At 42.6% G+C, this 26230-nt stretch overlaps 1 protein-coding gene across 1 annotated transcript; it reads left to right on the top strand.

The window, feature by feature from the left end:
• Positions 1-2244: 2244 nt before the first annotated feature.
• LOC144505508 (E3 ubiquitin-protein ligase NEURL3-like) lies at positions 2245-25759 on the top strand. The gene is made up of 4 exons (XM_078231633.1): positions 2245-2353; positions 19003-19548; positions 21887-22009; positions 24116-25759. Exons 1-4 carry the CDS (start codon positions 2308-2310, stop codon positions 24352-24354), a joined length of 954 nt encoding a protein of 317 aa, XP_078087759.1. The 5' UTR covers positions 2245-2307; the 3' UTR covers positions 24355-25759.
• Positions 25760-26230: the final 471 nt, after the last annotated feature.

The raw sequence follows: 26230 nt of genomic DNA, 5'->3' as shown, positions 1-26230 counted from the left end.
CCTACATTAGGAAAGATGTCTTCACTACTCTTCCTAGATTCCTTACCAAATGTCGACCCCTTTGAAGACTTTCCTGACATCAGACCGATATTTACCTTTCATGAGAATGGAATGATGCCACTGTCAACTGTTTACCTTGAGTTGGTGTAACCAGTATACCATAAGTTATAAAACCTCATATCTTGATTCTGTTTCTGATGATTGTGGAGCTTTTGCTGTACAATGACCACATTTTGCCTTGTTATTAATGTTACATTCAATACACATATTTACACATTTTCCCCCTATACAGTAATAACCATAGAGAACACATAACCAGAATGATGACTGCATTTGAAGCAACCAAGATGATTGGTGTAAATGGATGTTGTCATGATTATTGGAAAGACTTAGGATGGAGTAGCCATTGCAGAAGTTATACATTGCACAAACTGTTGGAACAAGTAAGACTCAAACTGGTTCCACGCAAAAAAGTATGTTAGATCCATGAGAAAACAAGTAACCTCAGACCAATCATTATGTAGTTAAGGATCGGCTGAAACTGGGCTGGTTAATCACTGATGTTATGGAGTAATTCACTTAGAAACCAAAAAGAAACATTGCAACACTCAACACATCATCCCTGTGGGTGTTCAACAACAACTTGCATTCATATAGCACCTTTAAGGAAAACATGTCAGGACACTTCAATGGGGCATGGAATCACTACAGTGCAGAAGGAAGCCATTCAGCCCATCAAGTCTGCACCGACTCTGGCAGAGTACCTTAGCCAGGCCCCCTTGCTCCACCCTATCCCCATCACCCCACACTTTTACCATGGCTGATCCATCTAACCCACACATCTATGGAAACTAAGGGGCAGTTTACCATGGCTAATCCACCTAACTTGCACATCTTTGGACTGTGGGAGGAAACTGGAGCACCCAGAAGAAACCCACGCAGACACAGGGTGAATGTGCAGACTCCACACAGTCACCCGAGGCTGGAATTGAACCCGAATCCCTGGCGCTGTGAGGCAGCAGTGTTAACCAGTGTGCTGCATAACCAGACAAAAATTGACACCAAGCCAAAGGCGAAACCATTAGTTTAATCAAAGAGCTTATGTTTGAAGGGAGTTCTTAAAGGAAGATGGAGATGACAAGGCAGGGAAGTTGAGAGACAGAATTCAAAGGTTCAGCTGAGGCAGCTGAAGCACAGCCACCAATGGCGGAGCAAGGGGAGGTTGGAGGGTATAAGACTGAGAATTCGTTAAATATTAAGATTGCTGATGGTTGTAGTGTCGGACGAAGTTATAGAGACAGGGAGGGGTGAGGATATGGAGAAAACTGAACACGGGTGAGAAATTTAAATTGGTGACATTGCCATTTAACGAAAGCCAATGCAGGTTGGTGAGCACAGGAGCAATGGGGGAACAGGACTTGGTGGCAGTTAGATTAGAGACAGCAGAGTGTGATGAATGGGAGTCTGGTTAGGAGAGCTTTTGAATAGTTAGCCTGAAGATAATCAAAGCATGGATGGGAGTTCCAGCAACGGATGAACTAAAGCGGATAAAACAAAATAGTGCGGATGCTGCAATCTGAAACAAAAACAGAAAGTGCTGGAAAATCTCAGCTCTGACCATGAGTCACTCAGATTCGAAACATTGGCTCTATTCTCTCCCGATGTGGAAATGCCGGCGTTGGACTACTCTTATTCTCTCCCCACAGATGCTGCCAGACCTGTTGAGATTTCCCAGCATTTTCTGTTCCTGTTTGAGCTAAAGCAGGGTGGTCATTGTTCAGCTGGATAGCGAATGATTACATAGGCCCTGTGATTCAGCATGCAATCTGTAGGGAGGGAACGGAGTTTGTCGTGAGGGTCAAAAACAATGGCTTCAGTCTTTCCGATGGCAAATTGGAGGATATTGCAGTTGGGATTTTTTTTGGAGTGACTCCTTGGAAGAAGATGGCACATTGCTCGGTGTAAAGAACCCGAAGCTCATGCCCTGTGTCTGACCCAGATAAACCTGCAGGAAACTGCCTGAACAAAGCACATGGTACAGAACGGGCTGTGCGACCTCTTGTCACATATAACATTAACAACTCAACCCTGGAGCCTTTTGTCTGGCTGAGAATGACAAAAGGTCCACGACTTGGGCTGTTCCACTTTCATCAACAGCTCCTCCTCTTTTCGCAGCCAAGTATCGTCACGTCAGGAAGCGCCGCCCTGTGTCTGGCTGATAAGTAATCATATAAGTAATCGGGCAGAGAAAGAAACCAGCAGCATCAGCACAGGTACTGGGGGAGACACCAGCTAACCTACATCTAAATGCCGCTGAGCATGGGAAACAGCTACATCAAACAGGCTCCCCGGGGTAAGATATCCGATCGCCTTTGCATGCTACTAGAATGTAGACTAAATATAGGAAGTGTAAATATTAATCCATATATATATTTAAAAACCTTTGTTATCTGAGCACATCGAGTCTTCTACTCTCAATTTAATCCTGCTCCTCTCTCAGAGACATTTTAAGCAGTAGGCTGCATAAGGAGATGTTTAATTTCAAAGTAAAATCGCATCCTTGGGAGATTGCAGGTTCGTTGTTCATTAATATTTAAATTTTAATTAACAAGGCTGCAATTCCCAAACGTGTTTTTGAAAACATGTTCAATAAGATAACACTGAAGAATTAAAGCAAATGTGTTATTTTGTAACAATTATGATCAACGGATATTTCAGTGAACTCAACACAACTATAAATAATTCATATGTCGAATAAAATAGTGCAAATGTATTATTGGTTTGTAACAATCTATTGCTATTCCATTTTGTCACTTCACATTCTGCACAATTCTCAGTAAGTCAATTTTCAGATAAAATAACCCACATTAAAGAACATGGGATATTTGTGATGATTTCTACAGGTTTTGAACGAATAGGTTCTGTTCAATGTCCTTTCATTTATTCCTGTCATTCTCTTGATATTTGAAGAACTGATGAAGTAAAATTCTTTGTCCTGGATGGTGTTGAGCTTTTTGAATATTGTTGCGGCTGTATCCTTCGAGGCAAATGGAGCCCATTCCCATCACACTCCTGATTTGTGCCTGGTAGATTGTAGCCAGGCTTTGGGGAGACAGGAGCTGAGACACCTTAGCATATTATATCTAGCCTCTGATCTGCTCTAATATCCATGGTATGTACATAGCTGTTCCTGTTGTGTTTGAGATCAGTGGTGATCCCCAGGATGTTGATACCTTTGCTATGGGGAGAATATAGGGTGAAAGTCCCTTCTCTTTTCAACCAGAGACATGTCGTCTTTTAATGGCCATCTGACAGTGCAGACAGGACCTCAGTTTAACATTGCATCTGGAAAACAGCACCTCTGACACTGCTGCACTCTCAGGACTGTGTTGAAGTGTCAGTTTAAAGTATCTGCTTAAGCATTGGAAGTGAGACTTGAACCCACAATAATCTGACTACCACTGAGACAAGGTTGAGCCCTTTTACATTGTGTAGATACTGGGTGCTGGCAACCAACCATTTTAGAAGAACTAACTTAGAGGAATTACTGACAGTAAGATGGTGTTGAGTAATATTGATAAAGACAAAATCATAACCACAAGTTCTACAGCTTCATTGTAGCAGTACAGAACCCAAATATTCACAGTCCAGCATTCCATAAGTGTAGTATCAGTGTGGAGAGACTTGAAACGTCTGAACTTAAATTCCATATGTCATGGATTGAGATTACCACTAAAGAGTTTGGTTTAACTTTGTTTGAGAGTCAAGCAAGGTCCTGCTGCATTATTCGGACACTATTTTGCTGCAGTGTTGATGCAGAGACAAACCATTTCATAAAAAATGCTGCATTGTGTGAATGTGTCTTTAGTAATTCATCCAAACGATTTCGCTGCTGATGTTATCAGTTCTTACTGTTAAAAAAGAAAACAAAAATACAGAAAGAATACACAGAAATAAATAAATGGATATTCAAGTTAAATATGATTCTTCATAACATCCGTGTTTGTAAAAGAGGAAGTGATGGTGCCAGATTCTTGCAGCAAACCTTGCAGCAAGACTTCCTCTTTTAAATGGGGTCCTAATGGTGAGATTCTGTCTTTAAAAGGAGCCATGATCGTGACTACTTCTAGTTTTAAGGATTTTTTTTTGCTTTTAACAAAAGTTTCAACAATTATACTCTCACCCATTAGAGGAGGCCCTGATAGTGACAACAGCTTGACAGAAACACTCTAACAAGAGTTAACAGTGATACTTGCATTCGAAATGGAGTTCTTGTTTCTATTGGGTTTAATAACTTGTTTGTTGAAACTTTGATATAAAATGTTTAGAACAAGGTGTTGGAAACCTTCACCACCAGAGCTTATTTGACAGTAGCTTCATGGTATCATGTTAGTTAATCTTCCTGCTTCTTGGTAAATCCTCCCTTCACAATCTGATACTGCTCAATTCTTACAACTAATTATATAATAGTATTTACGACAATAGAAGATGTCAAAATAAAATAAATAGATTTTAATTAGAATTCGATTGATATTCTGAAAGTTCCTGCTGGTTGTGTTTTTCTTAAAAGTGGCCCCATAATGAGTCGGCCTCTTTAGAGATAGGGAGCTATTGTAAGATTATTTCCTTAAAAGAGGGCGTCATAGTCAAACCCACTGACTGAACCATAATGAGGAAGGTACAAGACAGTTGAGGGGATGCAGAAATGGAGACTGAAGTGGAGACTGGGATTGTCCAATGGGTAAATCAACATGGGATGGCCTTAGAATCTTGTACTGACATTAGGTTTCTTAAGGTCTTTTCCTGAAATAACATCTTTTAGTCCATTCAGCAGTGAAGGTTGAATTCAGTAGAACTGGGTACAGTTAACCATTGTTTTGGGCAGGCAAGAGGGAATTGACAGCCTGTTTACATCCCGTCTGATCTTCACTGAAGTCAGTATACTTCTCAATTTGATCAGCACAAAATTCACAAGAGAAAAAATGCATTTTTTAAAAAGATACAAATAGATCATTAGAAATGTACCGATATAAGGTGGGAGGTGATCTTATGCTGTACTTTTGCCGTGTGATTAGGAGGATTCGGGTGGAGTTTATGATTAAAGTACACACATATAGATAGCTGATTTTATTTTAAAATCAATAGATTCCACCTGTTTGTGAAGAGCTGATGTTATCTCGATCCAATAGACAGTTGCATTTTCTTTTATTTCTACACATCCTGTTGTTTGATTGCAAGTTTCAGAATATACGGATATCATAAATGACTGGCTCTGTGTACTTTTATTATTGCCCATCTGTGAGGTGTTTCATTCCCAGGGAAGATAAGCCTTGGTAGCAGCAGCCATGGCAGCCGTATCTCACTGGGTAGCAACAAACTGAAATCTAACTGCTTCACTGACCGCCTGCAACCTGCCAGCATTAAACATTAACAGCCTTTTACTCTGTGGTGCACCTGTATCAGGCTGCTGTTTATTTCTAGTTCTGAGGCAGCCTGCATTGACATTGCCTTGCTTTCTTCTCCCAGTTAGACACTGACAGCTCTTTCACTTTTTTTTCAAATTACATCAGGACATAAGGAGATTAATGTTTGTGAACCACCCCAGTTTTTTTTTGAAATGAGTGATTTTTTTTTGTGTGTGGATACTGTGCTCATCAAAGAGGGTGTGTCTTTGGTGGGGAATGAACTACAAACTAAGGTTAGACATGGGCGAAAACTCTCTCTATCCATGTCCACAATATAGCTTGGCTCCTGCCTCAGCGCATGTCCTCTGTACTGCATTAGGTCATACCTTTTCCACTTCCCACATCAACCATTCAGTGATCTCTCTGAGGTAGGTTCTCTTGAACTGGAGGGATTTTCAGCAAGACTGAAAGCACACAACTCATTTAGCAAAAACCCTGACAGCCAGCAGAGAGAAAAATCCTTCATCCCCAGATAAACTGGTTTAAACTGATGTTTAACACACTGCGCTATAGTTCTTTGTTCTGTTTTATTATAATTTGTTTTAATGCATATATTTTTAGAAGAGCATAAATTCAATCGATTTAATATAGCCTTTCCACCAATTATGTCAATTATGCCACTTTACTGACAAGCAGTGTCATCCAATATATGCTATGCTATATATAATTGGTGCAAACATTAAATAAGCATTTATTTAAAATATTAAATGCGTTCAATGAAGTGAATCTTGGGACAGTTGGCTAATGCTCTACATTCATTATAATTCTCAAGAGCCACAGCCTGCATTGTTCATTGGTTTCTTTTGTGCTATTGATGTGGTTTCACCATCTGTCGGTCATGGGCCTTTTTCTACCCAGGATGGGATTTTTGATTCAGTGTATCAGGTAACACCACAGCATGCCAGTGAATATCTGGGCAAAGAAAGAACTTAGAAACATAGAAATTAAAAGTAGAAGTAGGCCATTCAGCCTTTCGAGCCTGCTCACCATTCACCTTGATCATGGCTGATCATCGAATTCAATATCCTGATCCCCCTTCCTCCCATATCCCTTTAGCTCCAAGAGCTATATCTAATTTCTTCTTGAAACCAGACAACATTTTGGCCTCAACTACATTCTGTGGTAGTGAATTCCACACCTTCACTACCCTCTGGGTGAAGAAATTTCTCCTCGCCTTATTTCTAAAAGATTTACCCCTTACCCTCAAACTATGAACCCTAGTTCTGGACTCCCTCACCATTGGGAACATTCTTTCTGAATCTACCCTGTCTAACCCTGTTAGAATTTTATAAGTTTCTATGAGATCGCCTCTCACTCTTCTAAACTCCAGTAAATATAATCCTAACCAACTTAGTCCCTCTTCATATGACAGACCTGCCATCCCAGGAATCAGCCTGGTAAACCTTCACTGTACTCCCTCTATACAAGGACATCCTTCCTCAGATAAGGACACCAAAACTGCACACAATACTCCAGGTGTGGCCTCACCAACGCTCTGTACAATTGCAGCAAAACTTTCCTATTCCTATACTCAAATCCTCTCATTATGAAGGCTAACATACCATTTGCCTTCTTTACTGCCTGCTGGACCTGTGCGCTTACTTTCAGCAACTGATGCACGAGGACGCCTCGTTGACTATCCACCTCTCTCAATTTACACCCATTCAAGTAATAATCTGTCTTCCTATTATTGCTACCAAAGTGGATAACCTCACATTTATCCACATTATACTGCATCTGCCATGCAGATGCCCACACACTCAGCCTATTCAAATCACGCTGAAGCATCTCTGCATCGTCCCCACACCTCCCCCTCCCACCCAACTTTGAATCATCTGCAAATTTGGAGATAATACATTCAGTTCCCTCTTCCAAATCATTAATATATAATGTGAACAGTTGGGGTCCAAGCACAGATCCCTGCGGAACTCCACTAGTCACTGACTGCCAATCAGAAAAAGACCCATTTATGTCAACTCTTTGCTTCCTGTCTGCTTATCAGCTTTCTATCCATCTCAAGACATTACCTACAGTCCCATGTGCTTTAACTTTACATAGTAGTCTATTATGTGAGACCTTGTTGAAAGCCTTCTGAAAGTCTAAATAAACCACGTCCACTGGTTCCCTTCGGTCAACTCTACTAGTTACAAACTCAAAGAATTCCATAGACTTCATAGAATCCCTACAGTTCAAAAAGAGGCTATCTGGCCTATCGAGTCTGCACCGACCACATCCCACCCAGGCCCTACCCCCATATCCCTACACATTTACCCGCTAATCCCTCTAACCTACGCATCTCAGGACACTAAGGGGCAATTTTAGCATGGCCAATCAACCTAACCTGCACATCTTTGGACTGTGGGAGGAAACCGGAGCACCCGGAGGAAACCCACGCAGACATGAGGAGAATGTGCAAACTCCGCACAGACAGTGACCCAAGCTGGGAATCGAACCCAGGTCCCTGGAGCTGTGAAGCAGCAGTGCTAACCACTGTGCTACCGTGCCGCCCAATAGATTCCAATAAATTCCAATAGATTCATCAAGCATGACTTCCCTTTCGTAAATCCATGCTGACTTTGTCTGATTATATCACTGCCCTCCAAATGCCGAGTATTTGTACTTGTATTTATATAGCGCCTTTCATGAACTCTGGCCACCCCGAAGCACTACACAGTCAATAAAATAGGATTAGGAAAAACAGCAGCCAATTTGTGCACAGCAAAAGTCCACAAGCAGAATAGTGGATAGAGCTGTGAAGAAGGCCTATAGTGTGTTCGCTTTTATTAACAGGGGGTTGGAGTTTAAGAGCCGTGGGGTTATGCTGCAACTGTACAGGACCTTGGTGAGACCACATTTGGAATATTGTGTGCAGTTCTGGTCACCTCACTATAAGAAGGATGTGGAAGCGCTGGAAAGAGTGCAGAGGAGATTTACCAGGATGCTGCCTGGTTTGGAGGGTAGGTCTTATGAGGAAAGGTTGAGGGAGCTAGGGCTGTTCTCTCTGGAGCGGAGGAGGCTGAGGGGAGACTTAATAGAGGTTTATAAAATGATGAAGGGGATAGATAGAGTGAACGTTCAAAGACTATTTCCTCGGGTGGATGGAGCTATTACAAGGGGGCATAACTATAGGGTTCATGAGGTAGGTTCTTTACGCAGCGAGAGGTTGGGGTGTGGAATGGACTGCCTGCAGTGATAGTGGAGTCAGACACTTTAGGAACATTTAAGCGGTTATTGGATAGGCACATGGAGCACACCAGGATGATAGGGAGTGGGATAGCTTGATCTTGGTTTCAGATAAAGCTCGGCACAACATCATGGGCCAAAGGGCCTGTTCTGTGCTGTACTGTTCTATGTTCTATGTATGTTCTAGAAATTATACCTGTGACCACGTTTTAACTGTTGCTTGAGTGGTAACTGTTGGACTGGAGCCCAGCTGTTCTTCAAATACTAGTGCATACTTGTAAATCCACCAGAGAGAGCCTGGTTTATACCTGAAAAGGAGTAGGGTAAATTTTCTTGTTCCCATTTCTTGCCATGGGAATTGTAGTGGGTGAGGGATGGACCACGGACAGGTCCGTTGACCTCAGTCGGGATTTTCCAGTTTCGGGGCGAGTGCGGTCAGAAAATCCCGCCAAATATCTCCAACAGTGGAACACTCCTGCTCAAAATGAGTAAGATAGATAAGAGAGTGCAAAGAGGAGAAAACATTTGGAAAAAGGCAGAATGCAGTGAATCATGGCACAGTACAAAATGGTCGAGGGAGATAGGAGCAGAATTATATACAATTAGATCCTTAGACACAATGTCAATCAAAATATCTGGAAGGATCATTACTAATCTGTACGTTATAGAATTATAATCTGTGCAAAATAGTCAAAGTCTGTTAATTGGGACATCACAGCATAAAGTGTCCCACTTACCAGATTGTCTCGATTAAGCAAAATATCAATGCTGATTTAAACACAGTCAATCTGATGACGCTGAATGATTTCCTCATTAAATGAACGGGCATGTTTCTTGTACTTTTTTTTCCCAGGCAAAATGGTGCAATATACCCTTTTTTTCTTAAATTGTGGGATGACGTTCAGTTTAGATCTAAGGAGAGGAAATAGAACAGCGTAACTAAATTAACTGCAAGACCATGGAAAAGAACCATTAGCATGACCATTATAGGTGCAGCCAACCAAGCAGTTGGAACGGATGAAAATCAGACAGTAAACCAAAAGAAAATCGCAGAAGCAGAAGTTCTGATAAAACCACAGGTAACAGGAAAACCATAAAGACTGGAGGTTCGTGACTTGAGTTTTACCTAGTTTGCAATACAGAGAAAAGGAGAAGTATTGACATTTTATAGAATCATAGAATCCCTACAGTGCAGAAGGAGGATATTCGGCCCAACGAACCTGCACTGACAACAATCCCACCCAGGCCATATCCCCGTAACCCCACATTTTTACCCTGTTAGTCCCCCTGACACTAAGGGTCAATTTAGCATGGTCAATCAACCTAACCCGCACATCTTTGGACTGTGCGAGGAAACTGGAGCACCCGGGGAAACCCACGCAGATATGGGGAGAATGTGCAAACTCCACACAGACAATGACCTGGGGCCTGAATTGAACCCGGGTCCCTGGTGCTGTGAGGCAGCAGTGCTGACCAGTGAGTGCCCCAATCACATTTGATTGACACATGGTTTATTTTGAACTTATATGCATGTTTCAATTGTGATGCGAAAATGTATAAATATAGTGCTTTGAGCTGTAAGCGACAGAGTATCTCCAAGCTTGACTTGAAGGCCTCTCCCACATGCATGTGGTAAAAGCTTGAATAAATTTGCCTTGTTACGCTCCACTGAGGTCTGAAGGCTCAATCTTTATTAAAGCCTCCAACAACCACAGGCTAGTTTTCATGCTCAAGTTCTCTGGAGTGAGGCTTTTGAGCCTGCTTCTGAGAGAACTGACATAAAGCTGACACTAAAAACATAGATGAAAATGACATTGTGGTGTATCCACAATGCCTTAAACTCAGTATATGGAAGGCTCTGGTATGCGTAATGTCAGTTGCAACATAAACTCTAATCACTTCATGTGAAATTATACAAAGGAGCCACGATGTGTTTATTTGTCGAATTTTCTAGCATGCTGAAGCTCCTCTGGAGTGCATACGGGACGGGAGGGAGAATTCTTGTTTAACCTGGTTCAAAAGTGTTATTACTAATAATATCTCATGCTTTTTGATTACAAAGTCAGTGCTTCCACTATAAGCAGGGGAGGAGGCAGTTTTGCTTGGGGTATACAAAAATACTGGTTTTGTACACAATACATCAGAGTTTTAATTTCGCTTTCAGAATGTCGGGGGACTTCCACTGCTTTCGTTTTATCTTTCAGAATGATGTGACTCTTTGCTCTGTGATCTTGGAAATTCCCTCCTATCATGGATTTTGTTGGTTGCAGTGCACAAGGTGGAAGCATAGGGAACACACAGGAAATTCGAGACTTGACTATTGCGACTGTACTGAGGATATAACTGTTGTGCAGCTGCAAGTTCAGTGTAACAAACATCTAAGCAATATAAAGTGTCTCCCTGTAAAAGTCCAGTTTGAAATTGGGTGGCACGGTAGCATAGCACTAAGGACCCAGATTCAATTCTGACTTTGGGTGACTGTCTGTGTGCAGTTAGCACATTCTCCCCGTGTCTGCGTGGTTTTCCTCCGGGTGCTCTGGTTTCTTCCCACAGTCCAAAGATGTGCAAGTTAGGTGGATTGGCCATGCAAAATTGCCTCTTAGTGTCAGGGGAATCAGGTAAATATTTGTGGTTACAGGGATAGGGCCTGGGTGGGATTGTTGTCAGTACAGGCTCAATAGGCTGAATGGCCTCATTCTGCACTGTAGGAATTCTATGATTCTATGAAACCAACCAGTGCTGTTTTCCAGTGTGATAGAACTGGTATCATAACCCAGGGAAATGTTCATATTAGCCTGCTTGTTGTAACATAAATCTTGGTGTCACATGATCCACTGCATTTTTGTTTTCTCACACAAATGGAAGAGTCATTGAATGCAATTTATGACTCCAACCAGCAATAAATTCTCCTGACAAGGAGGCATGTCAACGCAATATTTCACTTTAACTGGACAGCTCTTGGGTGCTGCTTTCCCGCTTTCTGTCCTCCCCGTTTTCAGTACATCTTAAGAGCAACACTGACTTAATTAGGTCATCACGTACACACGTCAAAGCAGAACCAATAGCAGGATCCAGAGTCAGCTCCTGTCTCTGAATTCAGTTAGTCAGGTTTGCATGATCGGTGTAAGTAAGAGGGTGAGACAGTAGGACATCAAGTCCAGATCACAACATGGCAGTATCCTTCCCAGACTCGGGACTTCCCAGACCCAGTAAGAAAAGGAATTATTCATTTCACCACTGGTATACTTCCCATATGTAAGTAAAGTTTAAGTTTTTTTTAACTTTATTTATTAGTGTCACAGGTAGGCTTACATTAACACTGCAATGAAGTTACTGTGAAAATCTCCTGTTTGCCACACTCTAGCGCCTGTTCGGGGATACTGAGGGAGAATTTAGCATGGCCGATGCACCTAACCAGCACGTCTTTCAGACTGTGTGAGGAAACCGGAGCATCCGAAGGAAACCCACGCAGACACAGGGAGAATGTGCAGACTCCACACAGACAGTGACCCAAGTCAGGAATCAAACTTGGGTCCCTGGTGCTGTGAGGCAGCAGTGCTAACCATTGTGCCACCGTGCTGCCCACATGATAAAGATGACACAAAAAGGTGTTAAGGTGTTGGGGAAAGATAACCTTTTTTGGACACAAAAGATAGAACACAGGCATTAGATTTGTGCATTAAATGTGACCGGGATAACTGTTGATGAATTGGATAGGTGCTGGAGTAGAGAGGTGTCCTTTTAGGCACTAGTGCAATGGAGATTATCCTTAAGACAATGGGACCGTTCTTGAGGCACCAGATTGTTGTGACTTGTTTTCTGAAGCATTCGTTGCATTGACCTTTAATGAGAGGTAGCGATGAAGCAAGTCATTCCTATGGCTCCCGAGCAGCGTGAGCTATTTCAGGTGATGCAGTGGCCTGTTGAACAGATGAATTAGGAGTGAATTCCAGTAACAAACAGGTCTCGTTTGGTATTGTTTTCCGTGGAAACAAAATGGCTACTTGAAGCTACTTATCACTTGATAAGTATCAACACTTAAACCTCAGCATGTAACAACGTGCCTTTAAATAGATATTACCGTGACTGTTCCTAGCAACCTACTGTCTACCTCAAGCACAGCAAGAAGTCTAACAACACCAGGTTAAAGTCCAACAGGTTTATTTGGTAGCAAAAGCCACTAGCTTTCGGAACAGGCTGTATACACCAACTTATAAAAAAGGCCCAATGAATGCATTCACAAAGAGGAAAATCAAGTTTGGGTAGAATTTTACCATAATTGACTTTAATGTGCGATCATAACTATGATTCATGTAAATTGAGTTTGTGTCTTTGTGCCCTGTTTGTGATCAGAACTCCCAATCACCTGACGAAGGGACAGCCTGTTCTGAAAACTAGTGGCTTTTGCCACCAAATAAACCTGTTGGACTTTAACCTGGTGTTGTGAGACTTCTTACTGTGTTTACCCCAGTCCAACACCGGCATCTCCACATCATACCTCAAGCACGCCAGGCTGCTGGGAGCAGCCACAGCAACCTGGAGTTTCAGTTCATCAACTCCTAGCAGAAGCGGTTTGTTCCAGTTTACTGCTGGGTGTGGGCCGCCAGGGGTAGTTTCGTGTTTTTAATTACATTCCTTTTAATAGGTATAACTAGCAGAGGATGCGATGTGGTTATACTAACGTCAGAAGAAACACCTCCACTTTGTGCTCCGACATGATGATCCCACGCCTGAATCATAATTTTAAATGCTGAGCATCAGGTATCCCCGGATAACCCAATTCTCATACCGCCTCGCACCTTGTAATTATGATTTTTCAGCCAGTGCAGATCTAGTCGAACAAGTTGAGTTACGTCAGGATTTTGATTTGTTTGCCCAGAATAGCTCATGACGTGGGGTGCACTAGGTGAAACACACGAAACCTAGTTCAAATCTCAGGCTGAACAACAAACTCGGGACAAGTCTCAACACTAACAGAGACACATACCGCCTGGAGCATAGAAAAAATACACCAACTTATAAAAAAGGCCCAATGAATGTACTCCCTGCACTCACAAAGAGGAATTTTTACCATAATTGACTTTAATGTGCGATCATAACTATGATGATGGCATGAACATCATACTGCTTAGAGTTACCAACCCTCCCGGATTGAACTGGAGTCTTTCATATTAACAATTCATCTCCGGGACACTTGCAAGCAACCTGGGAGAGAGAGGATTTGAAGTTAATTGTGTTTCTTTTTAATTTTCTTGCTTAATATCCTGCTGGATATTAAGAAAGGCAGGGTGGGAAGGGGCCAGAGGTTTTAATGATCAAACCTCCAGCAAGATGTTCAACCAGAGTTAACAACGCTAATGGTTCTCAAATTAATTTGTTGATCAACTGTGTGGATTAATGAGCTGTGTGATTAGGTGCATTGGCCATGCTAAATTCTCCCTCAGTGTACTGGAACAGGTGCCGGAGTGTGGCGATTAGGGGATTTTCCCAGTAACTTCATTGCAGTGTTAATGTAAGCCTACTTATAACTAATAAATAAGCTACCAATGGTTGTGGAGCCTTGTGACACACAATTGCAAATTAAGATGTCTTTGTCCAAGAAATCCACAGAATTCTGCAATGGTTTCATTTGCATTGGAAGTGATTTTGCCCTTGAGAAACCAGGCCACTGGTTGGTAGGAAGAGTAGAAATATTCTGCTTGTCCAATTTAACTGCATGTACACAAGCCTTGTATGAAATATTTAGTACTTTAGGGTTAACTGGTGGCTCAGTGGTCACATGGCATAGTATAGAATATAGTATAGATGGCATTGCTGCAACGGCCTCAGTACTCAAGGCCGAAAACTGCCAGTTTCCTGATGCAATTTTACAACTCATCCGCTTCATCCTGGACCACAATGTCTTCACCTTCAACAACCAGTTCTTCATCCAGACACACAGAACAGCCATGGGGACCAAATTCGCACCTCAATATGCCAACATCTTCATGCACAGGTTCGAACAAGACTTCTTCACTGCGCAGGACCTTCAACCGATGCTATACACTCGATACATCAATGACATTTTCTTCCTTTGGACTCATGGTGAACAATCACTGAAACAACTATATGATGACATCAACAAGTTCCATCCCACCATCAGACTCACCATGGACTACTCTCCGGAATCGGTTGCATTCTTGGACACACGCATCTCCATTAAGGATGGTCACCTCAGCACCTCACTGTACCGCAAGCCCACGGATAACCTCACGATGCTCCACTTCTCCAGCTTCCACCCTAAACACATTAAAGAAGCCATCCCCTACGGACAAGCCCTCCGTATACACAGGATCTGCTCGGATAAGGAGGATTGCAACAGACACTTCCAGACGCTGCAAGATGCCCTTATAAGAACAGGATATGGCGTTCGACTCATCGATTGACAGTTCCGACGCGCCACAGCGAAAAACCGCACCAACCTCCTCAGAAGACAAACACGGGACACGGTGGACAGAGTACCCTTCGTCGTCCAGTACTTCCCTGGAGCGGAGAAGCTACGGCATCTCCTCTGGAGCCTTCAACATGTCATTGATGAAGACGAACATCTCGCCAAGGCCATCCCCACACTCCCACTTCTTGCCTTCAAACAGCTGCACAATCTCAAACAGACCATTGTCCGCAGCAAGCTACCCAGCCTTCAGGAGAACAGTGACCACAACACCACACAACCCTGCCACAGCAACCTCTGCAAGATGTGCCAGATCATCGAGACGGATGCCATCATCTCACGTGAGAACACCATCCACCAGGTACACGGTACCTACTCTTGGAACTCGGCCAACATTGTCTACCTGATACACTGCAGAAAAGGATGTCCCGAGGCATGGTACATTGGGGAAACCATGCAGACACTACGACAATGGATGAATGAACACCACTCGACAATCACCAGGCAAGACTGTTCTCCTTCTGTGGGGGAGCACTTCAGCGGTCACGGGCATTCAGCCTCTGATCTTCGGGTAAGCGTTCTCCAAGGTGGCCTTCACGACACACGACAGCGCAGAGTCGCTGAGCAGAAACTGATAGCCAAGTTCCGCATACATGAGGACGGCCTAAACCGGGATCTTGGGTTTATGTCACACTATCAGTAACCCCCCTCAGCTTGCCTCCTGGACTTGCAGAATCTCACTGGCTGTCCTGTCTGGAGACAATACACATCTCTTTAACCTGTGCTTAATGCTCCCTCCACTCACATTGTCTGTACCTTTAAGACCTGGTTGGTTGTAGAGATTCGCATTCTAATCAGTATTCTCCAACTAGATTTTGTGTCTCTGTATGCCCTGTTTGAGAGCAGATATCCACTCCATCTGACGAAGGGGCTGCGCTCCGAAAGCTAATGGCATTTGCTACCAAATAAACCTGTTGGACTTTAACCTGGTGTTGTTAAAACTCTTACTGTGTTTACCCCAGTCCAACGCCAGCATCTCCACATCTTAGTATAGAATAGCCATGGAGTATTGAGGATATGAATTTTCCCTTGCCATTCTCCACATTGTGGAATCCAGTTTCAGCAATGCTTTCTATAGGAGGCACCAGGAAAGGTCAAATTCCCAGAGTGATGGAAGTAAGAGCCAAAACCCTCCCAGTAATCTCCTAGCTGCTGAACTAAGAGTGTGGACTCCTTTTATTTAGCCTTGTGGATTAGAGCAGGATAGCACCTAAACTAAATGTACTGGATGTAGAAAGAAAGTGCAATGGAGTATGGTAAAGATTATGGTAAATGTCCCATATAGTCTTCAGCTACAGTTTCTCTTGAGTTGGATGCGTTTTGAATGAGTTAAAATCGAGTTCTCTGTGTGGAGTCTCCTGAGATAAATGTATCCCTGAGCCATCTGTTGTGGAGTCTCGAAGCAAGCCGTATTTACTGACATTAATAAAGACCATAAAGATTTGCTACACTTCCCTTATCTGGAATAAGTTGCAGGACTATGCAGAAAGAGCTGGGCTGTTTGACTAATTGGATTGTTGTTCAAAGAACTAGCGCAGATGTGATGGGCCAAATGGCCTCCTTCTGTGCTGTATGGTTTGATGACTCATGTTAATGCCTTGGACTAACTTCTTTTGGTGGAGTTCTTGCCATTGTCATTTTAACAACAAATAGTCACTGATACATTTTTACTCTTGGCTTTTTATCCAAGGAATGAAAGGTAATCAAATATTTACCACTCAGTAGGTCTACTGAGGAGACAGGCTGTCTATATCCAGTTCTCCTTTTTCCCCCTACTTCCCTGAAAATGGTGACTCATACAGCAGTACATATTTGGCTAACCAATGGCACGCTCATTCTTTAAATAGCTGTGTTTGCACCTGTCAGCAGACACAAAAACAGGTGATAAGAAGGAATGCTTCGTTTGCTTCTCAAACAATTCCACAAGGATATCATCATGAGTGAATTCAAATGGGCCCAGAAAGCGAAACAAGTTCTCTCCATAGCCAGTCTGTTGGCTAAGTTCACCATGATCCTCATTCCCTCATGCATCTCAACAAAATCAAACATTAACTGTTCTGCCGCCAGCCCCTTTTCTCCTTGACTTGGGTAACTGGTCAGTTTCCGGACATTGACAAAACAAAGTCGCTTCCAGGGAGGCAAAGTTTAAGTTTATTTTATTAGTGTCACATGTAGGCTGCAATGAAGTTACTGTGAAAATCCCCTCGTTGCCACATCCCAGCGCCTGTTCGGGTACACTGAGGGAGAATTTAGCATAGCCAATGCACCTAACCAGCACGTCTTTCGGAGTGTGGGAGGAAACCGGCGCACCCGGAGGAAACTGTGTGGAGTTTGCATGTTCTCCCCGTGTCTGCGTGGGTTTCCTCCGGGTGCTCAAGTTTCCTCCCACAATCCAAAGATGTGCAGGTTAGGTTGATTGGCCATGCTAAATTGCCCCTTAGTGTCCCGGGATGTGTAGGTTAGAGGGATTTGAGGGGTACATTTGTGGGGTTTCGGGAATGGGGCCTGAGTGGGATTGTTGTCGGTGCAGACTCGATGGGACAAATGGCCTCCTTCTGCACTGTAGGATTCTATGATTAAACCCACGCAGACATGGGGAGAACGTGCAGACTCCACACAGACAGTGACCCAAGCTGGGATTCGAACCCAGGTCCCTGGTGCTGGGAGGCAGCAGTGCTAACCACTGTGCCACCGTGCTGTATAGGGATAAATTAAGGGATAACTTATGACAGGTTGCATAAATTGCGCTTACATTCTCTTGATAATGGAAGAACTAATCATGTTGCTTAAAATAGGAAAAAGATTTGAAAAGATAGAAATGGAAAAACCCTCTTTTGAAGAATGATGGGACATATTAGATTTGATTTGATTTGATTTATTATCACTGGGGTACAGTGAAAAGTATTGTTTCTTGCGCACTATACAGGCAAAACATACTGTTCATAGAGTACATAGGGGAAAGAGAAAGGAGAAGGTAGTGTTGCAGTTACAGGTGGGTGAAGAGAATGATCAGCTTAATATATGATGGGACCGTCCAAAAGTCTGATGGCAGCAAGAAGAAGCTGTCTTGAGTCTGTTGGTGCATGTTTTCAGACTTTTGTATCTTTTTCCCGACGGAAGAAGGTGAAAGAGAGTATATCCGGGGTGCGTGGGGTCCTTGATTATGCTGGCTGCTTTTCCGAGGCAGAGGGTCAGGGTGAAATCAGGAAGCACTTCTTTCCACGAAATATAAAAATTACTCGTTCCCAAAAGGCTGTGTACAACTGGATTTTGAAGACTTGAACTGATAGATATTTGTTAGATAGGGGTATAAAGGAATATGGAGCTAACTAACGTGGGTGAATGATGTACAGAGCAGCTATTTCCTCTGATGGACCTCGGCTCCTGTGTTCTTAATTACTCCTTTCAGCCTGTCCTGCTCTACCTGCTTGTTTGTCTTTGAATCGTGGGCGCTGGTGGTTCAGCTGGAACTTCATGTGTTAAAGTTCTCACTTACTGCCAGATGTCTCCAAATGCAAATACATGGCCCAAATATTTAATACAAACAAGAAAGCAAAGTTGTCAGGTTGATCAAATGGAAGCTACTCCCTAATAATTGTTCTAATTGGTGTTTTACTCAGCTTCTCAGTTAGAGTTGTGTGAAATGTGACATCCATGATGCAATGTGCAAATAATTATCTAGCGTTGGATATTTGCCAGTGGCAATGTACCTCAATCAAATGCTAAGCATGGAATAAGATTAGCCAACTGAGGGAAATAATTCTCAGTATTAGATGATCATCTATTTGTGCCAAACTCCTAGTAACGTTGTCCTGCATACACCAATGTTGCACTAAGCACCCTTCTTGTTTCATTCATTCACAGAATATGAGCAAAGAAATGGCCAATGGTCTACCTGTGGAAAAAAGACAAAATCTCTTCAAAAACCAGCTACCTTGCTCAGTCCCCTTTTTTTCCATCCGTACACCAAGGGGACCCAGATAAATATGGATTCATCCCATCATTGCGCATGGAGGAAATCCGGATTCTGTAATGGGATTGTTTTTACCAACCGTCCAATCCTCATCCAGGAGAAAGTGAGAGTGAAGATCACAAAGACAGATGACTCGTGGAAAGGGGGATTGCGACTAGGCTGCACGATCTATGACCCCTCCCTCATGGATCCCAGTGCCCTTCCAAAGTTTGTGTGCCCAGACCTAGAGAAAACACATGGCTTCTGGGTCAGCGCGTTACCCCAGGAGTGCATGCAAGAGGGAACTGTCATCTCATTCTGGGTGAACAGCCAAGGCCACTTCCTGTACACTGTGAATGAAGGGAGGGAATACCTCCTGATGAAAGGATTGTTGGTGTCATGGCCATTGTGGGTAATCATTGATGTGTACGGAACAACACAAGAAGTCCAGCTCCAAGGTAAAGAATTAATTGACATGTTTGAAAGATGTGAGAGAACACTTCATCATGCTTTACTATATATTTAGTTAGATAGGAGATATGCTTAGATTATTTCACTTCCTGATAGCCTTGGGTAAATATACCATGTGACATGCTATTAAACGATAGATGTTCCCAGGCATAATCTCTGCTCTGTGATGAGATTTTTTTTCATGGGATGTGGGCACCACTTGCTGAGCCAGCATTTATTGCCCATCCCTAATTCCCCTTGAAGGGGAATTTAAGAGTCAACCTGGAGTTACGTGTAGTCTAGACTTGGTAAGGAGTCACGTGTAGTCCAGACTGGGTAAGGATGGCAGATTTCCTTCCCTAAAGGACATTAGTGAACCGGATGAGTTTTTATGGCATTCGACAATGGTTTCATGGTCATCAGTAGACTTTTAATTCCAGATTTATATTGAATTCAAATTTCACCATCTGCTGAGTGGGATTTGAACCCGGGTCCCCAGAGCATTACCCTGGGTCTCTGGATTACCAGTCCAGTGACAATACCACTACGCCACTGCCTCCCTTGCTCATCTCAGTTAGAGCAGCAGTTGGAGCATTATTAGTTTCCCAGATGAGAAGGAGAAAATGAACTAGGATTCTTGCTACTATTTGCTATTCAGCGACTCATGCTGATTACTGTGTCCACATGTGTGTAGATGTTGGTAGAGGACAGATTTGATTTTAGCTGTGAAGCCCTCTGCAGTTGGACAGCCCAGCAACACTCTCCTCTTGTCTTCCCAAAAGTAGGATTACTGGACCTGAATGAGCCTCCAGAGAACCCAGTAGGAATCAGACATTTGGGAGCAGGGTCAAAATTGGGAAAATTTAAAATCTATAGGTTTAAAGCTGTACTAAAAGTTATGTAAACCTGAAAGCAGTAAAGATCCCGCGAACACCATGTACCACCCGACATGCTAGTAGGCTGAAAGGTCTCCAGCTTATTTATGCAGTAATTTTAATGTAGAATCTTCCAGATGTAAATCACATGTTTTAATTAACTCTTCTGACTAAAGACTGCAGCTCACTACAACACTGAATGGTATTCATCAGGAGGATTATTTGCATGCAGGAAACCCAAGGCACTTTAAGTGACTTTGCAATGATGGCGAAACTGTTAGCATTACGCCACTGAAGCTGACAGTGAATTCAGGAATCTGCACATGGACAGTGTAACACAGAAATCTCAAAGTTTCTGTTAGTGATTCTCTGTTCCTCCAGACAATGTACTTTGAGGTCACCCAAAGTGCAGTCTCAAAGAAGTCTGAATTGATGAAAATTTCCAATGTTACAGTGTTAGCCACATTGTAGACACCCTAGAAAAACCCACATCTTTTTGAATGATGTGTAATTAGGTTTTTGACAACTTACTAAATTCATAGTTATTGATAAATACCCTCCCTTTTCCAGAAAAGCAATTCTTTTATTTATGGAATGTCAAATTTCTCCATTATGATAAAATTCCACACATTTTGAAAACAACTTGTTGTTTAAAGTTTTGTTCATTTGTCCCACAAGTAGACTTACATTAACACTGCAATGAAGTTACTGTGAAAATCCCCTATTCAGGTTTATTTACAACATTTTAGCATCTGTTTTAATCTAATCACAATCATTCACCATCTATAAATTAAAATTAAAATTGAAAGGATTTGATGCTTAGAGGATTGTCTTTGGAATTCTTCCTCAAAAGACGGTGGAAGCAGAGAATATTTTTAAGGCGGAGGTGAATAAGCAAGGAAGTGAAAAGTTATCGGGGGTAGGTGGGTGTGTGGATTTGAGGTTACAGTCAGATCAGCCATGATCTCATTGAATGGCAGAATAAGCTTGAAGGGCCGAGTGGTCTACTCCTGATTCTAACTCGTATGTTCCTCTGTAACTAACATGAGTGATGGTAGGAGACGGTCTCTGTCAGGGAAGCTATTGCGCTCTCCCTAAAGAGACAGCTGCCATTTGTGATCTCTCTCATCTTTATCGTTTAGATTTATTGCTTAAAATGTGTTTGTTCAAATGGATCTTGTTAACCATCCAGTAACTTTAATTCTCCCTGTTTGGCCAGAATGTTGCTGCATGCAGCTTAGTCATTGAAGCTGCAGAGTAGGTTCAGTGAGACTATTCCTAGATATATTCAATATTTGCAATATGACCCTGTATAAATAGTTAGTAACTCTAAGTGTAGAAATTTTGTAACTAATGGTTAATATGAAACCAGGAATTTCAAAGTCTGATCATTTGAAATTCGTGATATTTTACATCTAATCTAATTGTATATTGTCACTCTCATTCAATACTCATATCTTTACTTCTTCAGATTCCACTGTGAAATGTGTATCCCAGAGGAAATTACCACCGCAGCCACCCCTCCCAGTCAGAAGCGACAAGTCCCAGACATCATGTTCTGATACGCCAGCCTCTTGTGCGACACCCACCAAAGGTGAGAGCAGTTAGCAAACACTCGGGGCTTTAATCTTTACTTAAGTTCCTCAGAGCAATTGCTGGACAAAGGCTGAGCAGCATCTTAAGGAGAAACAATATCCCATTACTTTAGAACATGGTTTCATATTGACTCCAGCCTCTTGGTCCTCTCTCACTAGGTGATCCCGGGCTGGGTGATTTCAACAGTCTTGTTCCCAATAGACAAGTTCCTAAAGCTGTCTGAATCTGGCACAGCGTTTGCACACTTACATCCTGAAGCGGCTGAGATCATTGTGAGTGGAGGCATTGTGAAATGAACTTCCCTAATTGGTCACAGTGTGAGCACTGTAGGGTGATGACTGAACTTCTTACTATCACGATGCACTTCAGTGCCACCAATTGCTAAGGCGCATCGTGAGCCAATTGTGGCTTTTATAGATCTTACCATCCATTTCCTGAACATGTATTCTGCAATATTGAGAGTCTCGATTGCAAAAATCAAGTGCATTAGGTGCTCAGCTGCCACTACAAAAATGCCTCTAATAACATCAAGTTACAGAGAGCAGATCTCATCTTCTTTGATCCAGGCTGGGTTGGTACTTAGTCTTAATGCTGATAGGACAGCAATGTACCTGTACCATTCTGTACCTGCTTCGAGACAAAATAGCTTTATTCTCTTATTCTGGGTTGCAATTAAACCAAGATCCTAATGTTAAATGATAGGGTCCAATCCATATTTCAATATCTAATCCCACCAGAAAACTGTTGGAATTTAGAGGGGCAGTTTTGAGCCCGCGTTAGTCGTTAGCCTAACGGTGACGGGGGGGGCCCATATTCCTGCAAGAATTGGGGAACTAGATTCTCACCAGTGACGTAATGTTCTGGGAGGGAACCTTATTTCAATACATTCTAATGAATTTCAATATCATTAAAGGGCTTCCCAGCCATATTTTTGCCCCCATGTTGACGAAGTTTAAAACAGCTTCATAAAAACAGGGATCAGTCGAGGGGAGCCCACCAGGGGCACCAAGGTAAGTATAGTGCCTGGGGGAGAGGCACATGCCCTGGCAATGTTACCCTGGCAGCAGCAGGGTTGGGCCTCTGGTGAGTCCCATGGTTGGGGAGAGGGAAGTCCCTTATGTGTGGTGGTTGGAGGGCAAGTGTCGGTGAGAGAGGAGAGTGCCTGATGCCTTCTGGTGGGGGTTGGGGGGGTCACCCTGATACTTGTCGCGGGGGGAGAGGGAGTTTATTTTCAGCAGTGATCAGGGTGCCCTTTAAAGATGGTGCCCCGACCTTGCCGACAGGCCGTGTGCCCTGCCCCGCCACTGGGTGCTAGAAAATCTGCAGTGAAAACCTGGCAGTGCATTTGGTGATACATGCCAGTTTGCAGTCCGATCCTGACTTTTGGACAAATTTTGGTAAAATCCTGCTTGCCCGCCCTATGTGTTGACAGGACAATGCCGAATTCACCATGCCATAACATACCATGTGCAAGCGCATCACTGCTGCCTTTCTATGTTTGTCTTTCCTCCCTAAAGCCTGAGGATCATCACTGGATATCTGCTTTCCATTATCAAATCAATTCAACTTCCTAATTTCTATTTAATTTGTGAGCCTTCAATTTCTTTAAAAACCTTTTGAACTTCGAAAGCTTGGCGAGGCTCATGTCTCTGATATACTCCCTATCTTGTAGAATTCCAGTAGGTTCATCAGGAATGAACTAATGGGCCAGGATTTTATGGCCACTCCTCCTGCCTGAGGGGATATTATGGTCCTGCCCCAAAGTAGATGGGAATTTAAATGGCCTGCCACATCTGCTGGGGTGGCGGTGGGGCACAAACCCTGGAAGGGCTATAAATTCCTGGCCGTGAGTTCTAAAAAAATTTAAATGACATTTCTGATATCCATAACTGAACTATTTTTTTTCTCTGCTATCAATTGCAAATAATTGGTTCCTGACATGTGTCTTGCCTCTTATTTTGAAAATTGGGATAGGCCATGTACCAACTTGGATGCAGCCACTGAGTCGATAAAAATACTAACCAGATCTTAACAGGATTAACTTGATGCTTTAATAGAGACATCATTTGGTTAATGTGGTAATCATTGAAAACTTTATTTTCAGGCCATTCTGGTTCCAGTCCTTGTGCTGCTGAAGTATCATCAGATATCCAGCCTCAGCTCTCGGAATCCCTGGATGAAGATTGTATTGTCTGCTGCTCTCGCCAAGTTGATTCTGTTTTATACAAGTGTGGACACATGTGCGTCTGCTATGGCTGCGGTAAGAAGCTCCTCAGCAGGAACGCAAAATGCCCAATCTGCAGACAACCAGTCAAAGAGATCATCAAGACATACCGCAGCTAATACCTCAGGAATAATACGTGAACTCCGTTTGTTGGAGTGACTGAATGACTTTCACTTGAATGGCAGCAGCTTGGCTCCCTGCCACACTAAATACATCTTCTGTGGCACTTGGACATGTGGACCAATGGAGGGTAATGCAAATGTGAGCAGTCGGTGATTGTGAAGATCCAGTGTGAAATGCAGGCAGAATATTGGAGTACAGGACAGGTGGGAGAAGGATGCGATAGAGAGAGACAGGAATGTGTATGGAGCAATGGATGGGGCAGGCTGTGGGAGAGTAAAAGCCTATAAAAGGAATGAAATGAACAGGGTCAAATTAGGATGAGGAGCAGCTGGAAAAGTTAAAGAATGCGACTTGAGTTAGAGGAGTAAGTATTTTGGCTGGAAAAAAGGAAGCAGTCCCAGTTATTGAAGCAGTAAGGGAAGTGGAACAAACAACTAAAAACATTATTGTTGAGGTTGCAGTCAGTTAATGTCCAAGAATTGGAGATTATTGAATGGGATGAGTGTGAGAGACAAAGCGCAACTCAAGATGATATGTGGAAAGATGAAGGAACATGTGCACTGAGAAATAACAATCCCCAGTCCTTCTTGGGTGTTAAGCCTTTAGTTCTTACCTATTCATTGTCAATAGATTCCCAATGCTTGTGAAAAAAGGCTGCCTCCCTCTTCTAGTGATTAAGCAGCTGATCTGTGGACTTATTCTTCATTGTGTACAGCAACAAACCACCACCTCATCCAGTTTGGTTTTGCTTCATGATGTCTTTACAAGCAATAGTAGAAGCTTGCATTCCCTCACGTAGGAAAGGTTAGCGTGTGTGTGATAAACTTTTGGGGTTCATACTTGGTCATTGTTGAGAGATGAATATAAATGATCGTGTGATCTTGGTTTTGGTTCTGTGCTGTAGCTTTAAATTGAATTCCTGCCATTGCTTCTCCAAAATGAAATATTGGTGACTGGAACCTAAAAATCTCAATGAAGACCTTGTGTGTTTATGCAGTTTTCCTACCTTCTAACCTTTCAAGCTCTCTGAACTTCTCCAATTCTGATCAATTCTATTTTCCTGACTTTAATTGCTCTACCATTAGTTGTTTTCCTTTCAGCTGCCAATGTTTCAAGTTCTTTAAGCCCCCCTCCCTAAGCTTCTCTCTTCTCTTTTAAGGCACTCCTTAAAACCTTTGACTAAACTTTCTGTCCTCTGTTCGTTTAACTTCCTTTGTGGCTCTCTCTCCTGATACTGATGCAGTGAAATATCTTTGTACATCTTACTATGTTAAAAGCACTATATAAGTTCAGGTTATTGTTGTTAGGATATTGTAACTTTATAAATTGTACATTTTTTGACTGTGGTGCTACTTTGTGCTCATAAAGAATTATATTTTTATAAAATGACTTGATACAATGAGACGCCTTGTTTTTATTAAATTAGGCCATAAGATGTAGGAACAGAAGTAGGCTATTCGGCCCATCAAATCTGTTCCATCATTCAATGAGATCATGATTCTTAGTTTCAAGAGCGTGAAGAAGCACTCTGTGTGATATCAGGGACCACATTATTACACACCTTCCAGAGTGGTACCCTATCATTCCAATATATGTCCACCAGGCTGAGAGAAGGAACATGTAGAATGATTAACTTGGAGTGGCTGTTTGTGATTCATTCTCAGCAAAGAAATAGAAGCCAAGTGCCCCCCCCCCCCCAAACCCCAGTCGTCATTTTGGGTAAAGACAATCTGAGAGAGCATTTAGCCATTGACATCAGAAGGTTCTAACTCTGATGCATGAACTCAGTCAGGCCGCCATTGATTAACTCAATATGGGCTTCCAGGCACAAGTGAGCTGCACAGAAAAAAACGAGAGGTAACTGAGAGGTGA

This window comes from Mustelus asterias, chromosome 16, assembly GCF_964213995.1.
Source record: "Mustelus asterias chromosome 16, sMusAst1.hap1.1, whole genome shotgun sequence".
NCBI lineage: Eukaryota > Metazoa > Chordata > Chondrichthyes > Carcharhiniformes > Triakidae > Mustelus > Mustelus asterias.
This window is presented reverse-complemented; position numbering and strand designations above follow the sequence as displayed.